Below are 16464 nucleotides of genomic sequence, written 5' to 3'. Positions count from 1 at the left end.
GCAGCGTGATCAATGGCAGGTTATGATGGACATGAATATAGAGTAAGAAAAATGATTATTATTGAAAGGAAAGGAAGAATATAAGAAAAGTGGGCAGCTAGCCTGAGTTAGGCGACGTGGTGTTCATAAACTTGTGTGCTCAAGTAAGCAGTGAAGCAAAAGTCACTATACAGGTGCATACATTTATTAAGATATGTAAAATTGCTTTGGACTACAGACATTTACATAATGCTTTCAGCATATAAATCATGGTAGCTTGATGCTGATGCCTGCTGATGAGTTACAAAAATGAAAAATGCCCAAGTCTACTCATCAAAGTGTATACCGCAAAAAGTTTTTTGTTAAAATGTAGTTTGGATGAAGCTAATTTGTAGGATGCATCCATCTAGGTGAAAGCGAAACCCATCAATATGGGTGGATATGAAAAAAAAAAAAGGTCTGCGAAAGCTACAGACGGGCCATTGGTATGCGTTCTATTGCCTAAATATTAAATTGTTCCTAGTAGCCTGGATGTGTGGTCAATCTAGTTTATTTTCTTGACTTACAAAGCTCACATTAATTGATTACATTCATTAAGAATGACTTTGATGACTAGACCCAAGTTTTTGGCAGTGATGGGTACGTGATGTTGATGAAATGTACACCGAGCTCCGTATCTGATGTAAAGTAGGCGAAGAGTTTGATAAGTCCACAAAAATCAGAGTCCATAATGTCCATTTGAACCAGATTGTAAATCCATGTGAATTGTGAAGGCCACTCCAATTGACTGAAGGCACAGTCCACACAGTTGCACACAGTTCTTCCTACAATGTTCATGATGTTTCAGTGAAGGACTTCCAGTAAACGATCCATCAGAATAATTGGACTTTCGACAAATTTCAAGTTTGTATGTCTTACCAGACAGAATTGCTTAATGTCCTATAACGTGTATTCAACAGTGTCTTCATTACACCTGCAACAATCTGTTGCCACCATCTCCCCTAACTTCACAGAAGTGTAATCGGGATTTCGAACCTTCTTCGTCAAACAGTTTAAAAATCACAGTCGGAATTGAACTGCAATACTCGTCTAATCCCTAAAAGTATGCAACTGTATAGTAATGTTTGCTTCACTCTCCAAGGTATAGAAGAAGTTAGAGGAAGAGAAAGAAGGAGGTATTAAACACAGAAGAATTTACACAGTTCACAAATATTACACATCACTCGATGATCTTGCATGCCAAACAAATCGTTCGTGCTTAGTATAGTGTGCAAATCAAGATATATTCAGTCTTGTGACTAGAAGATGCCACAGGTAGCTTCCACCAGCATCATCTTGTTAATGCTACAGAGGTCGGAGACTTGTGCTAGGATTGGTGGTAACTAGACATCCTTAAGGTGGCACATTGGGATTATACATTTATTTGTATTGGTTGAAAATATATGGATGCCGCACCTTGAGTTCATACTCTTCCCTGTCAATGGTGTCACAGCGTAGGTCTTGCTTCAGGTCCACATCGTCCTTAAAAGACTAAAAAGAAGCAAAATGTGAATAAGAGTTATTCTACTGGTTTTATGACAATATCATAATTATTGAAACAATATTTGATATATCATCCATTACATCTTTGAACAGCTACGTATGTTGATGTCAACTAGGATGGTCATACTTTTAGTCCTTAAAAAGAAGTCATTTCACCCACAAGAGCAGATATAAAAACTAAAATTTTCAAGCTCATGGTAGTTAGAAACTCAGAGGTTCCAAGGCACAACAGTGTTGATCATTATCATTTACTTTACCATTAATCTAAAATAATCTTTAAACAACTTCGAATGTTGCCTCTAAAGCTGGCCATACACTAGAAATTATGGATGGCTGAAAAGGCTTATTTAGACCATTTTTGCCTGATCATAAGTGCCTTTTGATGACGTGAACAAATAAACCATGGCAGATATCTGTCGAAAAGTTGGCCTGCTGTCCTGGATCTTTTTGGCCTCATTGAGTGCTGTCATTGAAAAGTCATTCCTGCCAAATGACAAATCTGCATTCGATCAATGGAAGCTCAAACCTGGTGAAAGATCATGGCAAACTATTGTTTTAAGTAATGACATTGGCATCGAAGATGACGGCCTTCACAGACTGAACTGAACTTGGGGGCACATTTGCATAAATCTGATCCCCTGCTTATAAGGCTACTCACCCAAAGCGGACATAGTCACTGTATGAAAAATATGAGGATAGGTTAACCTGCAGTGATGAAATTGTAGGGGTGATCTTTTCTTACCGAATAGATGGCTTTCATGACACGCGTTGCAGTAGAAACACTAGATGTGTCCTCCTCCCTGTCAGGGTGCATGGTTAAAGGTTCCCGATTGACTGTCTCTACTTTGATATCGAGCTTCCTTAGTGTGACATCCTTGCGGCCTGGTTAGAAATAGCAATTATTTTAAAGAATGAAGCTTGGCACCCTTTCAAAACTTATAGAACCTCATAAGTCCTAGCAAAAACCTAAACTATTAAGATGACTTAAATCTATGATTGGTTTAGGAAACAAACTTTTTTGATTCTAGTTGAATTGACCTGTTTTAAAACTTTGGTTATTTGCTTTGTGGTGTTCTCAGCTTTCTCATCTTGACATATGATCTCGCCAAGACCATCTCAACAAGAACTGACACAGCATCGGAATCTCAGTATTCAACTATTGTGCTGTCTCTTCTCGTACAAGCACCCGAGCAACTGTGCAGTCATTGGATACATCACTTATCACAAACTATGGCATAGCCTCTTAATTGGCTCCAGTGGGAAATCCATTAGCTTCTCATGCACTTGTCAGAAGACTTTAACACTGGTACTCACTGCCTTTACGACGTCGATACAGGAAGAAAATGAAGAAGACAAAGAAGATGATGACCAGAATCCCAGCTCCGATAGTTGCCCCGGCAATGGTCCCTACTGGTACCACTTCTGAAAAAAAAAAAGGTTTGTAATTACCTTAAAAGGATTGTAGATTTTTAAGATTTTTGTAGGATATTTAGCTAAGTGGAGTACAAAACTAAGGATCTATTCTAGCTATTGCCTAGAATATTTAAGGGTTGAACAATGAGTACAGAGGCCATCTTGTTAGGATGTAGAGGAAATGTGAATAAATAGTGTGCCTTCTACCAAAGAGAGTGACTCTGGGCATATGCTTTTTCAAAGTGGTTAACCACCATTTGGACCCCCACCCATCCTTCTCATGATTGAAGACTAACCATTCTAGTCCTCGAGGAATGCAAATCTCTTCTCACAAACTGCATTAGAAATAAATGCACAAACAAGGAAAAGCACGAATATGGGTCCTCTGGCTCAAACAGTAGGCAAAAAAAGTAAGTTTTTCAATTCTTAGGGTAGGTTCACACAAAGCTTTTTGGAGGAGGTTTGAGGCACAATTTCCTGCAGATTTTTCAACCAAAGCCAAAAGTGGATCCAGCAGTAAGAAGTGTAAGTCCTTTCTTTATATTTCTGATTTCTTTTCAAATCCACTTCTTGCTTTAGCTGAAAAATCTGCAGGAAATTCTGCTTCAAAACTTCCTCTAAAAACTCTGTGTGAACCTACCTTAACACTAAAACCACATTCAGCTTCTCGGAGAGGGAATGGTAGTCAGAATTGGAAATAGTAGGTCTTTAAACCCATACCTTTCTCTACGAGCTTAATGATGGCTGCTCCCGAGCCAAAGCTGTTCCATGCTGTACAGTTGTAGCTGGTCTCAAAGTCTATGTCTATGACCTTGTTGATAGTGAGGGTGGACTGTACGCCACTGTCTGTTTTTGTCTGTTCAACGGTATATCTATCCATAGTTCCAGTCTCTAAATTTTTCTCCTTCCAGGCCCAGACCTAAAATGTGCAAAACAAAAGTAATAGTTAGGAAAAAAAATGCTAAATATTTGTCCATTAAATATAGAGTTCCATCCTTTTTCACAGCCATTTAAACCCTTGGGACATATGATCACTACGTCACAGCTTTTATTACAACTCTAAAATGGGTCAGACCTTGACTAACAGGGCAGCTAGCTGTAAGTGGCACTAAATAGACAAGTGGTTGAGGTGGGGGAGTCACGAACCCTTTATATATCCACCGCAGTTTAAGTGTATTTGCATCTTTATATTTTGCATTTTTATATTTTTTTCTTTTGATATCTCCAACATATTTTGTAAGTTTTTGCCCAAAACTTACTTTTTGTTACTGAATTTTTTGGAAGTACAGGCATTTATTAATAGTCATTTTCTAATGGAAATGCTGATAAGGTGTTTGGGGACAACACTTTACTAATAATCCAATAACCACAGGTTAAATGGCCTCTCTAACAGAGCAGCCTTGAAAGACATGGAAATTTCCCTCCAGACCTCCGCAGATCTGTAATAGTTAACTGGAAAATCCAAATCACTGAAAAGCCTATAATGAATTCTCCTCAGTCGCTTCCTCTGCTAAACACTTCATTTTGTAAGCCGTGATAAAATGATTTCAGCCGCAGTGGATGCTGTTTGGAGAACGCGTCTCCCTCGGGACTCTGTGGTGAGGCAGCTGTGAATCCAGCACAGATTTGCACTTTAATTAATGCAAAAAGACATATATATCTGGAGAGGTGGGTTCGGCCACTGCCTTCATCTATTCTAGGGCTCTGGCTTCTGAAACCTTCACGTAGATTTATTCATCTTGGATGGGCCTGTCTCTTAAATTGTAAAATGAAAAAAAGCAAAAAAAAAAGCAGAGGCGTGAAGTACTGTAAGAGCCAGATAGGTGGCGCCATTGCTAAGGAGATCGCTCCAGGTTACAGAGCATAGACTGGTGCAGGGTCGTTGTCTCCGGCAAGATGTGATTATTGGAATAATCATTCATCAGCGGAGCAAAGCCCATAAAAGAAATAATTGCAATATATCCCCTTTTCTCCAAGGGTGGTCAAAACTTTAATCATGTAGAGTTCAGACCTGGAAATGCATTACCGAGGTCTGCTGCTCCAGATTACTTCAGTGAAGAGCAAAATATGGCGGCTCGGTTAATATTAATTGGTATTCTAGAGAGTACGTAAGCAAATAGATTTTAGATGTGGTGGTAAACCAAACTTACCAGATGCCTATATCCGGCTATCTCAATATATCACCATATACCATAAAGTGCTGATGTCATTTCAGGCCCAGGGGCCCGGATATGACTGGACCCCCTACAATTACAGCACCAACCACATGAAGTCTCAAAGTATTTCTGTTTGTTAAATGATTGTCCATTTAGACCACTCTTTGATTCTCTGTATAGTTGGCCATGGATCACAAGATCAACCCTCAATAAATACCACCAGGACATTCATCAGTAAAGAGAACGAAGATGACAAAAATATGCACTCACAATCCGGTCCGGAGGCGGGGTGCTTCCAATAAAACACTCAACCTTCCCCACTCCTCCTCGCACCGCGTACTGTTCTCCCTCGCTGGTGATGATCGGAGGACCTTAAAGAAGGATGGACAGAGGTTTCATGCTTTTGACCATGTTCATTGATAGACACATTAAGATAAACGTAACTTTCGCAACCAATGTCAGGCAGCTGCTGCCAAGGCAAATAGATGCATATGACGAGAACATAGTCATCATTAGTCAGAACGCACAAGGTGTTTTGTGTACAACTTTGGGCACCAGCGCACAAGAAAAAGCAGCAGAGCTTGAGTGGGTTCAAAGATGGGCAAGTAAAGTAGTAAATGGAATGAATGGACTATAGTACCCAAGAAGACGATGAAAATTCAGGTCATTTTGTTGAGAAAAAAAGATGGCTGATGAGAGATGACTATGTATAAATGGTCCAGGACCGTAATGGCAAGAAGGGGGGATCTTCTACATCTACAGGTTTCCACACCAGCATAGACTAGGGTTCTTTGCTGTAAAAGCATTGAGACTGTGGAGTTGTCTACCAAACGAGACGGTGATGGTGAACTCGCTAAAATAATTCAGATGAGGACTGGACACATTTCTTGGCGAAGAGTCATTGACCAAGGTAGTTATTCCGATTGCCATAATGGAGTCCTTAAGGAAATGTTTTCCCCTCTAAGATCAGGACAATTGGCTTCTACTGAGGGTTTTTGACTTCTTCTGGATCAACATTGCAGGATGATAGGCTTAACTGGCTTTTTTCGACCTATGTTACAGGCCCTTTTGCTAGTTCGATCAGCATTGGAGCATTCAGGGCTGATTTGATGAAAAGCCCCCTTTAAGGCCCTCCTCTGGCAGACAGAAGTCTGTTTGTGAGACAGATTAGGGCGACGTGCATGCCCATTATCTCATCAGGGAGAATGAATGCATTCCTGGCAAATTTGCTACCACATTAGGCGTAATATGCGCTATTTGTTTTATATCTTTCTTTGTTTTATCGTCCAATCTGCTGATTTTATCTCCGTGTATAATTTGCTTGTACCAGTTTAAATGAAGTGGATATTACTCTGATGGATGCTGCATTTTCCCGTACATCGACGGTTTCTGTCCTCACTTCACTAGTTCTCACGAAAGGTCAATCTGGGAGGGCTCGGGCTCCGGAGTCGGAGAATATTTTGGGATGTTTCTTTTCAGCAGGATTAATGGCTTCCCTTTTCGTCAGCCCGGCATAGACACACTAAGCTAGCAGTGATGCTTCAGCGGTTTGGACTGTGACCTATGATGTTAGGGTGTATTTACATTTTGAAGAGGTTTAATCCCCCAAAAAGAGTATTTAAGCTAAGTTTGGAACAATAAAGTTTGTACCCACAAAAACCATATAAACAGGAACTCTGCATGTATTTTGGGCTTAAAGGGGTTCTCCATGCTTGCAAAAATCAGTTTTTCATGAACACAAGAAATATGGAAAAAGGCGGTCTGAGTAGTATAAATGTTCACTGCCCCTCAGCATTATGTCACTATGGCCTTGAACTGAACTCAAGTAATCTAAGACTGGTTACTAGTGACTTGGCCACCTCCATTTAAAATGTTGTATCTATTACGCAGTGTATCCGTAGCAAGAATTCTATTTTTCTAGGTAAAGGTACTTACCATTCACGAACAGTGTCACCTCCCTCTCCCCTACTCCGATACGGGGTACGATGGCTTTGCACACGTACTTTCCTGCATCTTCCTGGCTCACAGACTTCAGAAATAGTTGGTTACTGTTGCTTAAAACCTGCCAAGAATAGTTCAAGACTCTTGTAGTAAAGGGTATTTCCAAGAGTAGGATGTCAATGGCTTACTCTTTTGGATAGGCGATCACTGAGAGGACTCTCGCCACCAAGCTCAGTCCTGCCATGAGTGATGTAAAATAATTAAAAACCGGATATCATATAGTATAAGACAATCTCTTTCTAACTAAGTTGGAACCGGCCCTGTACCTCACATGGATGCAGAGATCTCCCTATTCATTGCTCTAGTAGATTAGTGTCAGATTGGCAGCTCGGGTTGTGCCCTTTCTCAGGGGCATGTCCCTTCTCAGGGTCTTGTCTTTGCTTTCCCTGTAATTGCCACAGTTTCTAAAAGAAGATTCGGCTGTTGACAGTTGCCGATTTTAAACTGAGCATGTGCGACCACCTTAGTGAGGCAGACGGAGAAATAGTGAAAAGAAGAAACAGCAGGTGGCGCTATACAGATACATTTTATTGAATAATTTTAATTACATGTTTCAAAAGTTTCAGATCCAGGTGAAACTTTTTTGCGGGACAAAACCTTTAAGGATGGGTTATTAATATGTTAATATTCTAATCTTGGAAGAATCTTTTAAAATAGCCGTATGCTTTACATTATCCAATGTTTCGACTTTTCTTATTCATTGATTCCATCAAGATTAGTACTGAAAAACTCTGTGCTGCTGAAAATCTGCACAACTCTGGACTAGACTTAATCTTCGCCATGTCTTTCATTGAGTCATAATATGATCTCTGTCCCAAAAAGCCTAGTCTCGCTATCATCATCCACATGAGTGAGAGGTCAGGCCTCCCTCCCACCCACACACCATATGATAAGCACACTCTCCTGAAACATAGTCATCTCCAAGGTCTTCTCCATTCCTCTCCTAATGTCACAATACTGCTTCGTTCTCATGTAGCCCTGTCCTTGCTTGTGTGATTGGTCACCACAGTCATCCCTTGAAATACTCTGTGCTGCATTTTTTATTCTACCCCAACTACTTCAAAACTTAAAGAAACTTGAGTAAAATTGAGCTTTCCTCACCATATTTGATCCTTTCTTGGTCCACGTCAGAGTAAGGGGAGGATTTCCCGTCCAGATGCAGGTCAGGGTCACGTCGGAGCCCATGTCCGTAATTACAGGCTTGGGGTCAACAACGATTCTGGGGGCAACTGTTGAGAGGAAGCTTCCCATGGTTAGTTGGGGGGGATCTCCAGGCGTTCACATAAAGTGAGGCAAACTCTTAAAATAGAACTCTCCGTCCTATGTCAGGGGTATTGAGCATTACTTATTCATGCCCAACCATAGTACTAGAGCGAGAGAACCTTATAAATCAAAAGCAGATCACCAGAGAGATGGATTTCCTCTCCGTCTTCAAAAGAATAACAAGTGCCTTTTCTAATGGAACAGTAATGTAGTTTTTTAATGTTAATCAGTTCTCCAAAAAAATATAAAAAAATCCCTTTTAAGGAGCATTTTCTATTTCCCGTGGCCTCCAGCAGTAGAGCATGGCTGCCCAACAAAAGTGCTGATCTGGGGAAAGGGGACTTAAAGGGGTTGTTTAGATTTAATATTTGGTGGCTAAGTGGCCTCCGAGCACAGGAAGTCGACCAAGGTTTGCTCCCCCACCAATTTTCTAAGCAGGGGCGGGAACCATTAGAACGGCAGGCTGTGCTTACTGAAGGTGATGAAGCTTTCGTGGCTAAGTGGTCCCTAAGCACAGGATGTGAACTATACTTTGCTCTGTATTACTGTATACTGTATATGCAATATGGAAAAACGGAACAGAAACACAACGGAAACAAAAAACGAAACAACGGATTTGTGAAAAACGGACCGCAAAATACTGAAAAAGGCCTCATGCACACGGCCGTTGCTTTGGTCCGCACTTCAATGGGGCCGCAAAAGATGCGGACAGCACTCTGTGTGGCGTCCGTTGCTCCGTTTCCTTGCCCCGTAAAAAAAATATAACGTCCTATTCTTGTCCGCGCTTTGTGGACAAGAATAGGCAGTTATAGTAAAGGCTGTCCGTGCTGTTCCGCAAATTGCGGAACGCGCACGGATACCATCCGTGTTTTGCGGATATGCGATTTGCGGACCGCAAAACACACCACAGACGTGTGCATGTAGCCAAAGCCATACGGTCGTGTGAAAGGGGCCTTAGGCCTCCTGCACACGAACGTGTGCGCCCCGTGGTCGTGCTGCTGCCCGCAAAATGTGGGCCGCAATGCACGAACACCGTCCGTGGGGCAACCGCAGTGGATCGCGGACCCTTTCACTTTAATGGGTCTGCGATCCGGCCGTTCCGCAAAAAGATAGGACATGTTCTACCTTTTTGCGGAAGGGAAGTACGGGATGAAACCCCACTGAAGCACTCCGTAGTGCTCCCGTAGGGTTCCGTTCCGTGCTTCTGTCCTGCACCATTCCGCATCTCCGGATTTGCGGACCCGTTGAAGTGAATGGGTCTGCATCCGTGATGCGGAATGCCCACGGAACGGCACCCGTTTATTGCGGATCCTCAATACTGCAACGGGCGCACACGTTCGTGTGCAGGAGCCCTTATACACAGTGTCCCTATAGCCTTAGGGTTAATTGCAGCCTAGTTTTGTTGCATTAAGGCTTGGAAAGGGTTAATCTAAGGGGAAAAAAAGCGAATCAAATATGGCGCAGTGGAGTGGGGGATGCACGAGGATGGTGTGCTCCATGTCTGAGCAATAAGTAGAAAATTGCCTCCATGTGAGAAAAACAAATAAGATACTTGTCCCCGTGAAGAGCCTTTATTGTCATTCAAATGCAGAGGCCATTGTCTGGATTTATAAATGGCAGCTGCCGGGTGACTGACGCATAGAGGCTGCTGAAAGAGGCCCCCTCTACCGTTCTAATTATACCGCCAGATTTACGTCAGTCTATTAGAGCCGTAGCCAGAGTGCATATACTGTATACAGACCTACATCTTTACTGCTCCGGACACGCTGCCTTTAACTTAGCGATCCGTACGAACGCTTTCTTCTCTGCTCTGTTTGCCCTCTGCTGCAGCAGTTGCGGTGGTGAGCACTGTAAGCCTACATGCACACAGCCTTTCCGTTTTTTTGCGGTCCGCAAATTGCGGATCCGCAGAACACGGAAGCCGCCTGTGAACGGACGGCCCATTGTAGAAGTGCCTATTCTTGTCCGCAAAACGGACAAGAATAGGACATGTTATATTTTTTTTGCGGGGCCACGGAACGGAGCAACGGCCTCATTGAAGTGAATGGGTCCGCAGACCAGAACAACGGTAGTGTGCATGAGGCCTAATTACAAGTATGGCTCCCCCGAAAACTTTTATGGGACAGCTCTGTCTGTTCAAGTGAATGCTACAGAGCCGTCCCATAGAAGTGAATGGGGATGCTGATCGGGTAAATAGAGCAGAGAAAGCAGCTCTCATATGAGCACTGCCTTCTCTTCAAATATCCTGAGGATAGCGCATGAATAGTAAAGTGGACAACCCCTTTAAAAATACTTTTTCTCTAGAAGAATGTTCTAAGGAGCCTATAGGATGGCCCAAGGCAGAAATGATCCTATAGGAGCCTGTGTTAGAAGTATATTTTTTTAGCTATTTGTTTTGCATATCATTTTACCTTTGATTATTACCCTTTGAATGCTGTTTTATCTTTTTAATGATGGTTAGTTAAGATATACACAAAGCCATTCTTCTGTGTTCGAGTACAGGCCGCATTCCCGTGAGATTATCTCAGACATGCATTCTGCACACTGGACATTCCTTAAGAGGAGGAGGGGCTCAAAGATATAAACTTTAATGTAGCTGAAACAAAGCCTTTAGCGTCTTTGGAACATCCATAAGGAAAGATGTCAGAAGACTCTTCCTCCTTTATTCCGCCATTACTAGGCGTCGGCTGTTCACTTCTAGGAACTCCGACAAGAATGTTGGTTATGAGACTGTGCCCGCCAGACATCCAACAGGAGCCTACTCAGTGATTGTTTTTTGCTATGTATGTGTGTTGTTTGTTTTAAAAGGTTTTTCCGAGACTTTAATACTGATGACCCATCCTCTGGATAAGTATCTGATCAGTGGGGGCAAGACATTCGGGACCCCTGCCGATCAGCTGTTTGAGAAGGCATCTCTATTACCTACTATGGGGCTGAGCTGCACCTAGGCCATGTGACCAATTCATTTTTCATCACTCGGCCTAGGGAAGCGAGAAGGCGAGTGCCGCTGCCTTCTCAAAAAGCTGATCACCGATCAGAGATTAATAACTTATCCAGAGGATAGGTCATCAGTATTATAGTCTTGGAAAACCCCTTTAATATATTTAGTCACACTTAGTAAATTTCTTTTATTCACTTAGCCTTTGTAAGCCTATTTTTCTTGAATCTTTGAATTTACTTTAAAACAGGGCCAACAGTCCTGGATTTAGCAGGATTGTTCCAAAGACAAACCTAACAAATTCTCCTTCAAATTGGGTGGGACTTATGCAAACCCTGATGTGGACATTCTGGGGTGGGTTTTGATTTGTCCAGAGCAGGGCTTGGATGCCCCAAATGATGATCTTAATGTTGTCTCTATGGGCGCTACTACCAGGGTAAAAGGCATAACACCTATTATAGGGGCCAGCACTCCATGGGGCCCCAGCTCAACTCAGGGGCAAGGTCTAGTTAATACCCTTAATTTGCTATTAGTGGAAGGCCTCATTCCAAAGTTTTGCTACGGGGCCCCGTAGTGCCTGTGGTTGTCTCTGATTTATGGCTTTCACCCTTTCTGCACAGGCATGTTTGACAGAGGGAAAATGGGTGCATGCACCATTGGTAGTCTACAGTGGTGTAACTCAAAGCTCCTGGACGCCAGATGCAAGATCTGTAAGCGAGCCCCGACCATGTGCCATTTATATATGTTTCACAGTCCCTCAGGCACCAGGGGCGACTTAAATCTCTGCACCCACCCTCGTAGTCTACACCAAATCGTAAGCTGTCATATGGATTTGTCCCAGCATGCAGTCCTGACTGACAGGGCGTGCTGGGGAGTATAGTCCTACATCGCTTACACTGCACATCCACCAGAGTGCTGACGTTCGTGCTTCCGACCTCGTTGTGCACTTCACACGAGACCGGCTCCGTGAAAAAAGTATAATCCACCTGCGTCTCGTACGAACTTTCCCTGGCCGCTTCGATGATGACGCCCCCTTTGGCCCACCTGAGAAAGAGAAAGGCACATAGTTTTCAGCTTGAATTGTACATTGTTAGATTTGCAGCCTGTGGAAGTGTCAGTCTTGACTGCCATTCTGGCATTATATTCATGAACAGAACAGTAGGTCACGCCCATATTCAAGCAAGACAAGCAGTGCATTTTCTGTCCTAGCTTTTTTTTTTTCTTAGCTTGTCCCTTTAAGAGGTTTGAATGGTAATTCAGAGCAGGATCTGGCGGGATTCCCCTGCCCCCCCCCCCCCCCCCCCGCCTCCACCGCGGACCCCCGTCTCCACTTATGGCCCACACTACACAAACACGCGGGATAATAGGCGCTCTTGAAGGCAGCGATAAATAAAACATTAATACACCCGCTCGCTTTAAATATGCATGGTTGTAAAACAGAAGCAGTTGGCAGTAAACAGGATCGTAAAATAAAACGGCATTAAATTCCTCAGATAAGGTGTTTAATGGACAGCCAGGGCGCGCCTCTGCTACACCTCCTGTCGCCGCTGTGGACTCGGGTGGTGGATTGATGTCCCAGTCCACGGCGAAGGTCAGAAGGAGGCTAAAGAGACCTCAAAACCTCCGATTGCCGACATGCAATGAGCTTCTTCTCTTAGAACTGTCTGTTGTCCCTCTGTTGATCTTCCTGGAAATGCACGACTGGGCAGTACGGATGGATCTGCACAGTCCAGTATAAAGACACATCCCCAACTGGTAACGACCACAGCTCAATTCCTTTATACGTTTCCAGGAGGAATAACAGAGGAACAAGATTATATTATGGAAACGGACAAGTCAAGAGAGCGGCAGGTCCTTAACGACAGCTTGACACGGAAGCGGTCCCTTTATTTTGGGGGTAAGCGCCATCCCATGACTGTGAAAAAATCAAGGTGGGGTCCTGTTTGCGAGGAAGGAAACCTGCTGACGGCGAGGTCGGTAAATCAGCCGCCTTCTCATTTTTCTAATTAATCAAATGTGTCCAGCGCTGCACTTCATTCAATATGGCGTCGGCCTTGTTGGCAGCGACGCGGGTTGGCAGAGCTTAGCCGTCAGGTCCCTGCTGCAGAGAAAACACGACTCAGCCATTAGGAAATGAACGCCCGCTAGAGATTTTGTTATATTAAATTTTGCTGAATAATGGCCAGATATTAAAGACGTAGCGCAACTGTGCGATCTGATTGGCGGTGGCGAGAATGGTACTGACCTGTAACCTTTAATGGCTGGGTTAGCGGTGGCCATGCAGGTAAATCGCACCCGTTCACCCTCTAGCACTGTTTGGGGGTGGATGGACAGAGTGACAGTGGGCGGGTCTGTAAAGAGCAAGGACATGATAGGGTTAATACAGGACGGTAAAGAATGTATATTGTCACCCAGCTTTTCCACATGCAGACAAGGCAGATCTGCTCCCTGCTAATATCACTATATTACTAGGCAGATCTGCCATTCAATTTTCTAATGAATCTCGGTGACTACCCCTTTTGGGAGTCATCATGGCAGATCTACTGGTTGTCACCCAGCTTTTCTAGATACAGATTGACCTAAAACAGTTTAGTAGAATATTTAACATTTGACAGAGAGATGATGACCCACAGATTCATCTACACAAAACATGTATTAAAAAAGGTATCAAACTACAGAGCTGCATTCAAAATTCTGCTGTTTGTCATGGGGAACAGTCAAAGCTTGTCAACAGCCACGCTGAGCTTTTATAATGCCACAGGACAGTTAGATTGTCCTAACATTACTGCACAGACAGTGAACAAGCAGGGAATTCTGGGAGAGCTTAGCTCTGCATACTGCAAAATAATGAGTGCAGCTCTGGAGTATAATACAGGATAAGTAATGTATGTACACAGTGACTGCACCAGCAGAATAGTGAGTGCAGCTCTGGAGTATAATACAGGATGTAACTCAGGATCAGTACAGGATAAGTAATGTATGTACACAGTGACTGCACCAGCAGAATAGTGAGTGCAGCTCTGGAGTATAATACAGGATGTAACTCAGGATCAGTACAGGATAAGTAATGTATGTACACAGTGACGGCACCAGCAGAATAGTGAGTGCAGCTCTGGAGTATAATACAGGATGTAACTCAGGATCAGTCCAGGATAAGTAATGTATGTACACAGTGACTGCACCAGCAGAATAGTGAGTGCAGCTCTGGAGTATAATACAGGATGTAACTCAAGATCAGTACAGAATAGGTAATGTAATGTACACAGTGACTGCACCAGCAGAATAGTGAGTGCAGCTCTGGAGTATAATACAGGATGTAACTCAGGATCAGTACAGGATAAGTAATGTATGTACACGGTGACTCCACCAGCAGAATAGTGAGTGCAGCTCTGGAGTATAATACAGGATGTAACTCAGGATCAGTACAGGATAAGTAATGTATGTACACAGTGACTGCACCAGCAGAATAGTGAGTGCAGCTCTGGAGTATAATACAGGATGTAACTCAGGATCAGTACAGGATAAGTAATGTATGTACACAGTGACTGCACCAGCAGAATAGTGAGTGCAGCTCTGGAGTATAATACAGGATGTAACTCAGGATCAGTACAGGATAAGTAATGTATGTACACAGTGACTGCACCAGCAGAATAGTGAGTGCAGCTCTGGAGTATAATACAGGATGTAACTCAGGATCAGTACAGGATAAGTAATGTATGTACACAGTGACTGCACCAGCAGAATAGTGAGTGCAGCTCTGGAGGATAATACAGGATGTAACTTAGGATCAGTACAGGATAAGTAATGTATGTACACAGTGACTGCACCAGCAGAATAGTGAGTGCAGCTCTGGAGTATAATCCAGGATGTAACTCAGGATCAGTACAGGATAAGTAATGTATGTACACAGTGACTGCACCAGCAGAATAGTGAGTGCAGCTCTGGAGTATAATACAGGATGTAACTCAGGATCAGTACAGGATAAGTAATGTATGTACACAGTGACTGCACCAGCAGAATAGTGAGTGCAGCTCTGGAGTATAATACAGGATGTAACTCAGGATCAGTACAGGATAAGTAATGTATGTACACAGACTCGGTTCTCATGTAGATTGAGTATGTTAACTGTAAATAGTATAATATTAGAGGGTGAACATCTCCTTTAATTCACATATACTGGGGTTGTCAGGTTATTGCCACTTAAAGGGAAACAGCAGTATTTCCATTTAATTATAGAGTCCCCAATGAATTGTTTTCACAAGCACCAGCTTATATGGCTGCCTAGCAACTGGTGCCGCTGCTGGCGGGTGACACCTCTGGATCTCATGAATTTAACCAATTGTCTTCCTTCAATAATCATTTTGTTTGTATTTTCTGCCTTTGCAGATATGATAAGTGTAAGTTGTGCATCACGTATGCGCTGCCATAGACAGATTGCAGCCCGTCCTTTCTACCTGCCAGCGATAAATGGCTGAGGATATCTTAAATCACCATCACAGAGATGTATTGTCCCTCTCCTCTCATCTGAATTCACTTGGCACTGGGCGCCGTGCATGGAAAATAAGCCTAGATTAGATAAATGCTATTAAGTAAATTGTCTTCAGTTGCGCTGACATACATCTATGTAAATGCAGGATTGTATAGCCATAGTGTACGTCGGGGGGGGGGGTTCGGAGAACAGGGAGCACTTATAGCAGATATGTCATAGGGCAGACTACTAGAGAAGGTGGACTCACGGTGAACGTCCAGCTTGACGGAGGTCTCCTTTCCGGTTGGAATGGCGTCATTGGACGTCTTACAGGTGAAGACTCTTCCAATGTCTTGGTCTGTAGGGACGATCAGTAGGTAGCTCGTTGTGGTCTCGCGTTTTCCATCCGACAGAACCATCTGTGAAGAGAAATCAAGGATGACGCAGTTGTATTTTGACACCCTCCAATCTGTCGCATTATTAGTCCCATCTGTGGTACAATTAATCAAAATCCCATAATTTGTAACGCGTTTTGTATATGAATAAGACTCGAGTAAAAATGGTGTACCCGAAACGCGTCAGCCAAGGGGGCGTGATCCCTTCAGCAGCAAAACAGAATAAAATACATTTAGAATATATCATTATCCATCTAGCAGCTTAATCTAGTGCTGAGACTTCACCTCCCGTCTGTTGATACTTCTTGT

The 16464-nt window shown here is 43.1% G+C and overlaps 1 protein-coding gene across 1 annotated transcript in view; it reads right to left on the bottom strand.

Moving 5' to 3' along the window:
• The window catches only part of KIRREL1 (kirre like nephrin family adhesion molecule 1), a 179179-nt gene that overhangs the window by 2379 nt on the left and 160336 nt on the right, over nucleotides 1–16464 (bottom strand). Inside the window, exons 5-14 of the mRNA XM_040411601.1 lie at nucleotides 16029–16179; nucleotides 13538–13643; nucleotides 12188–12336; nucleotides 8193–8320; nucleotides 7026–7152; nucleotides 5361–5461; nucleotides 3655–3853; nucleotides 2836–2943; nucleotides 2264–2403; nucleotides 1435–1509 (exon numbers count right to left, since the gene is read on the bottom strand). Coding sequence (XP_040267535.1) covers nucleotides 1435–1509; nucleotides 2264–2403; nucleotides 2836–2943; nucleotides 3655–3853; nucleotides 5361–5461; nucleotides 7026–7152; nucleotides 8193–8320; nucleotides 12188–12336; nucleotides 13538–13643; nucleotides 16029–16179 — 1284 coding nt within the window. The remainder of the gene's footprint in view (nucleotides 1–1434; nucleotides 1510–2263; nucleotides 2404–2835; nucleotides 2944–3654; nucleotides 3854–5360; nucleotides 5462–7025; nucleotides 7153–8192; nucleotides 8321–12187; nucleotides 12337–13537; nucleotides 13644–16028; nucleotides 16180–16464) is intronic.

This window comes from Bufo bufo, chromosome 11 (genome assembly GCF_905171765.1).
Source record: "Bufo bufo chromosome 11, aBufBuf1.1, whole genome shotgun sequence".
NCBI classification, from domain to species: domain Eukaryota; kingdom Metazoa; phylum Chordata; class Amphibia; order Anura; family Bufonidae; genus Bufo; species Bufo bufo.
This window is presented reverse-complemented; position numbering and strand designations above follow the sequence as displayed.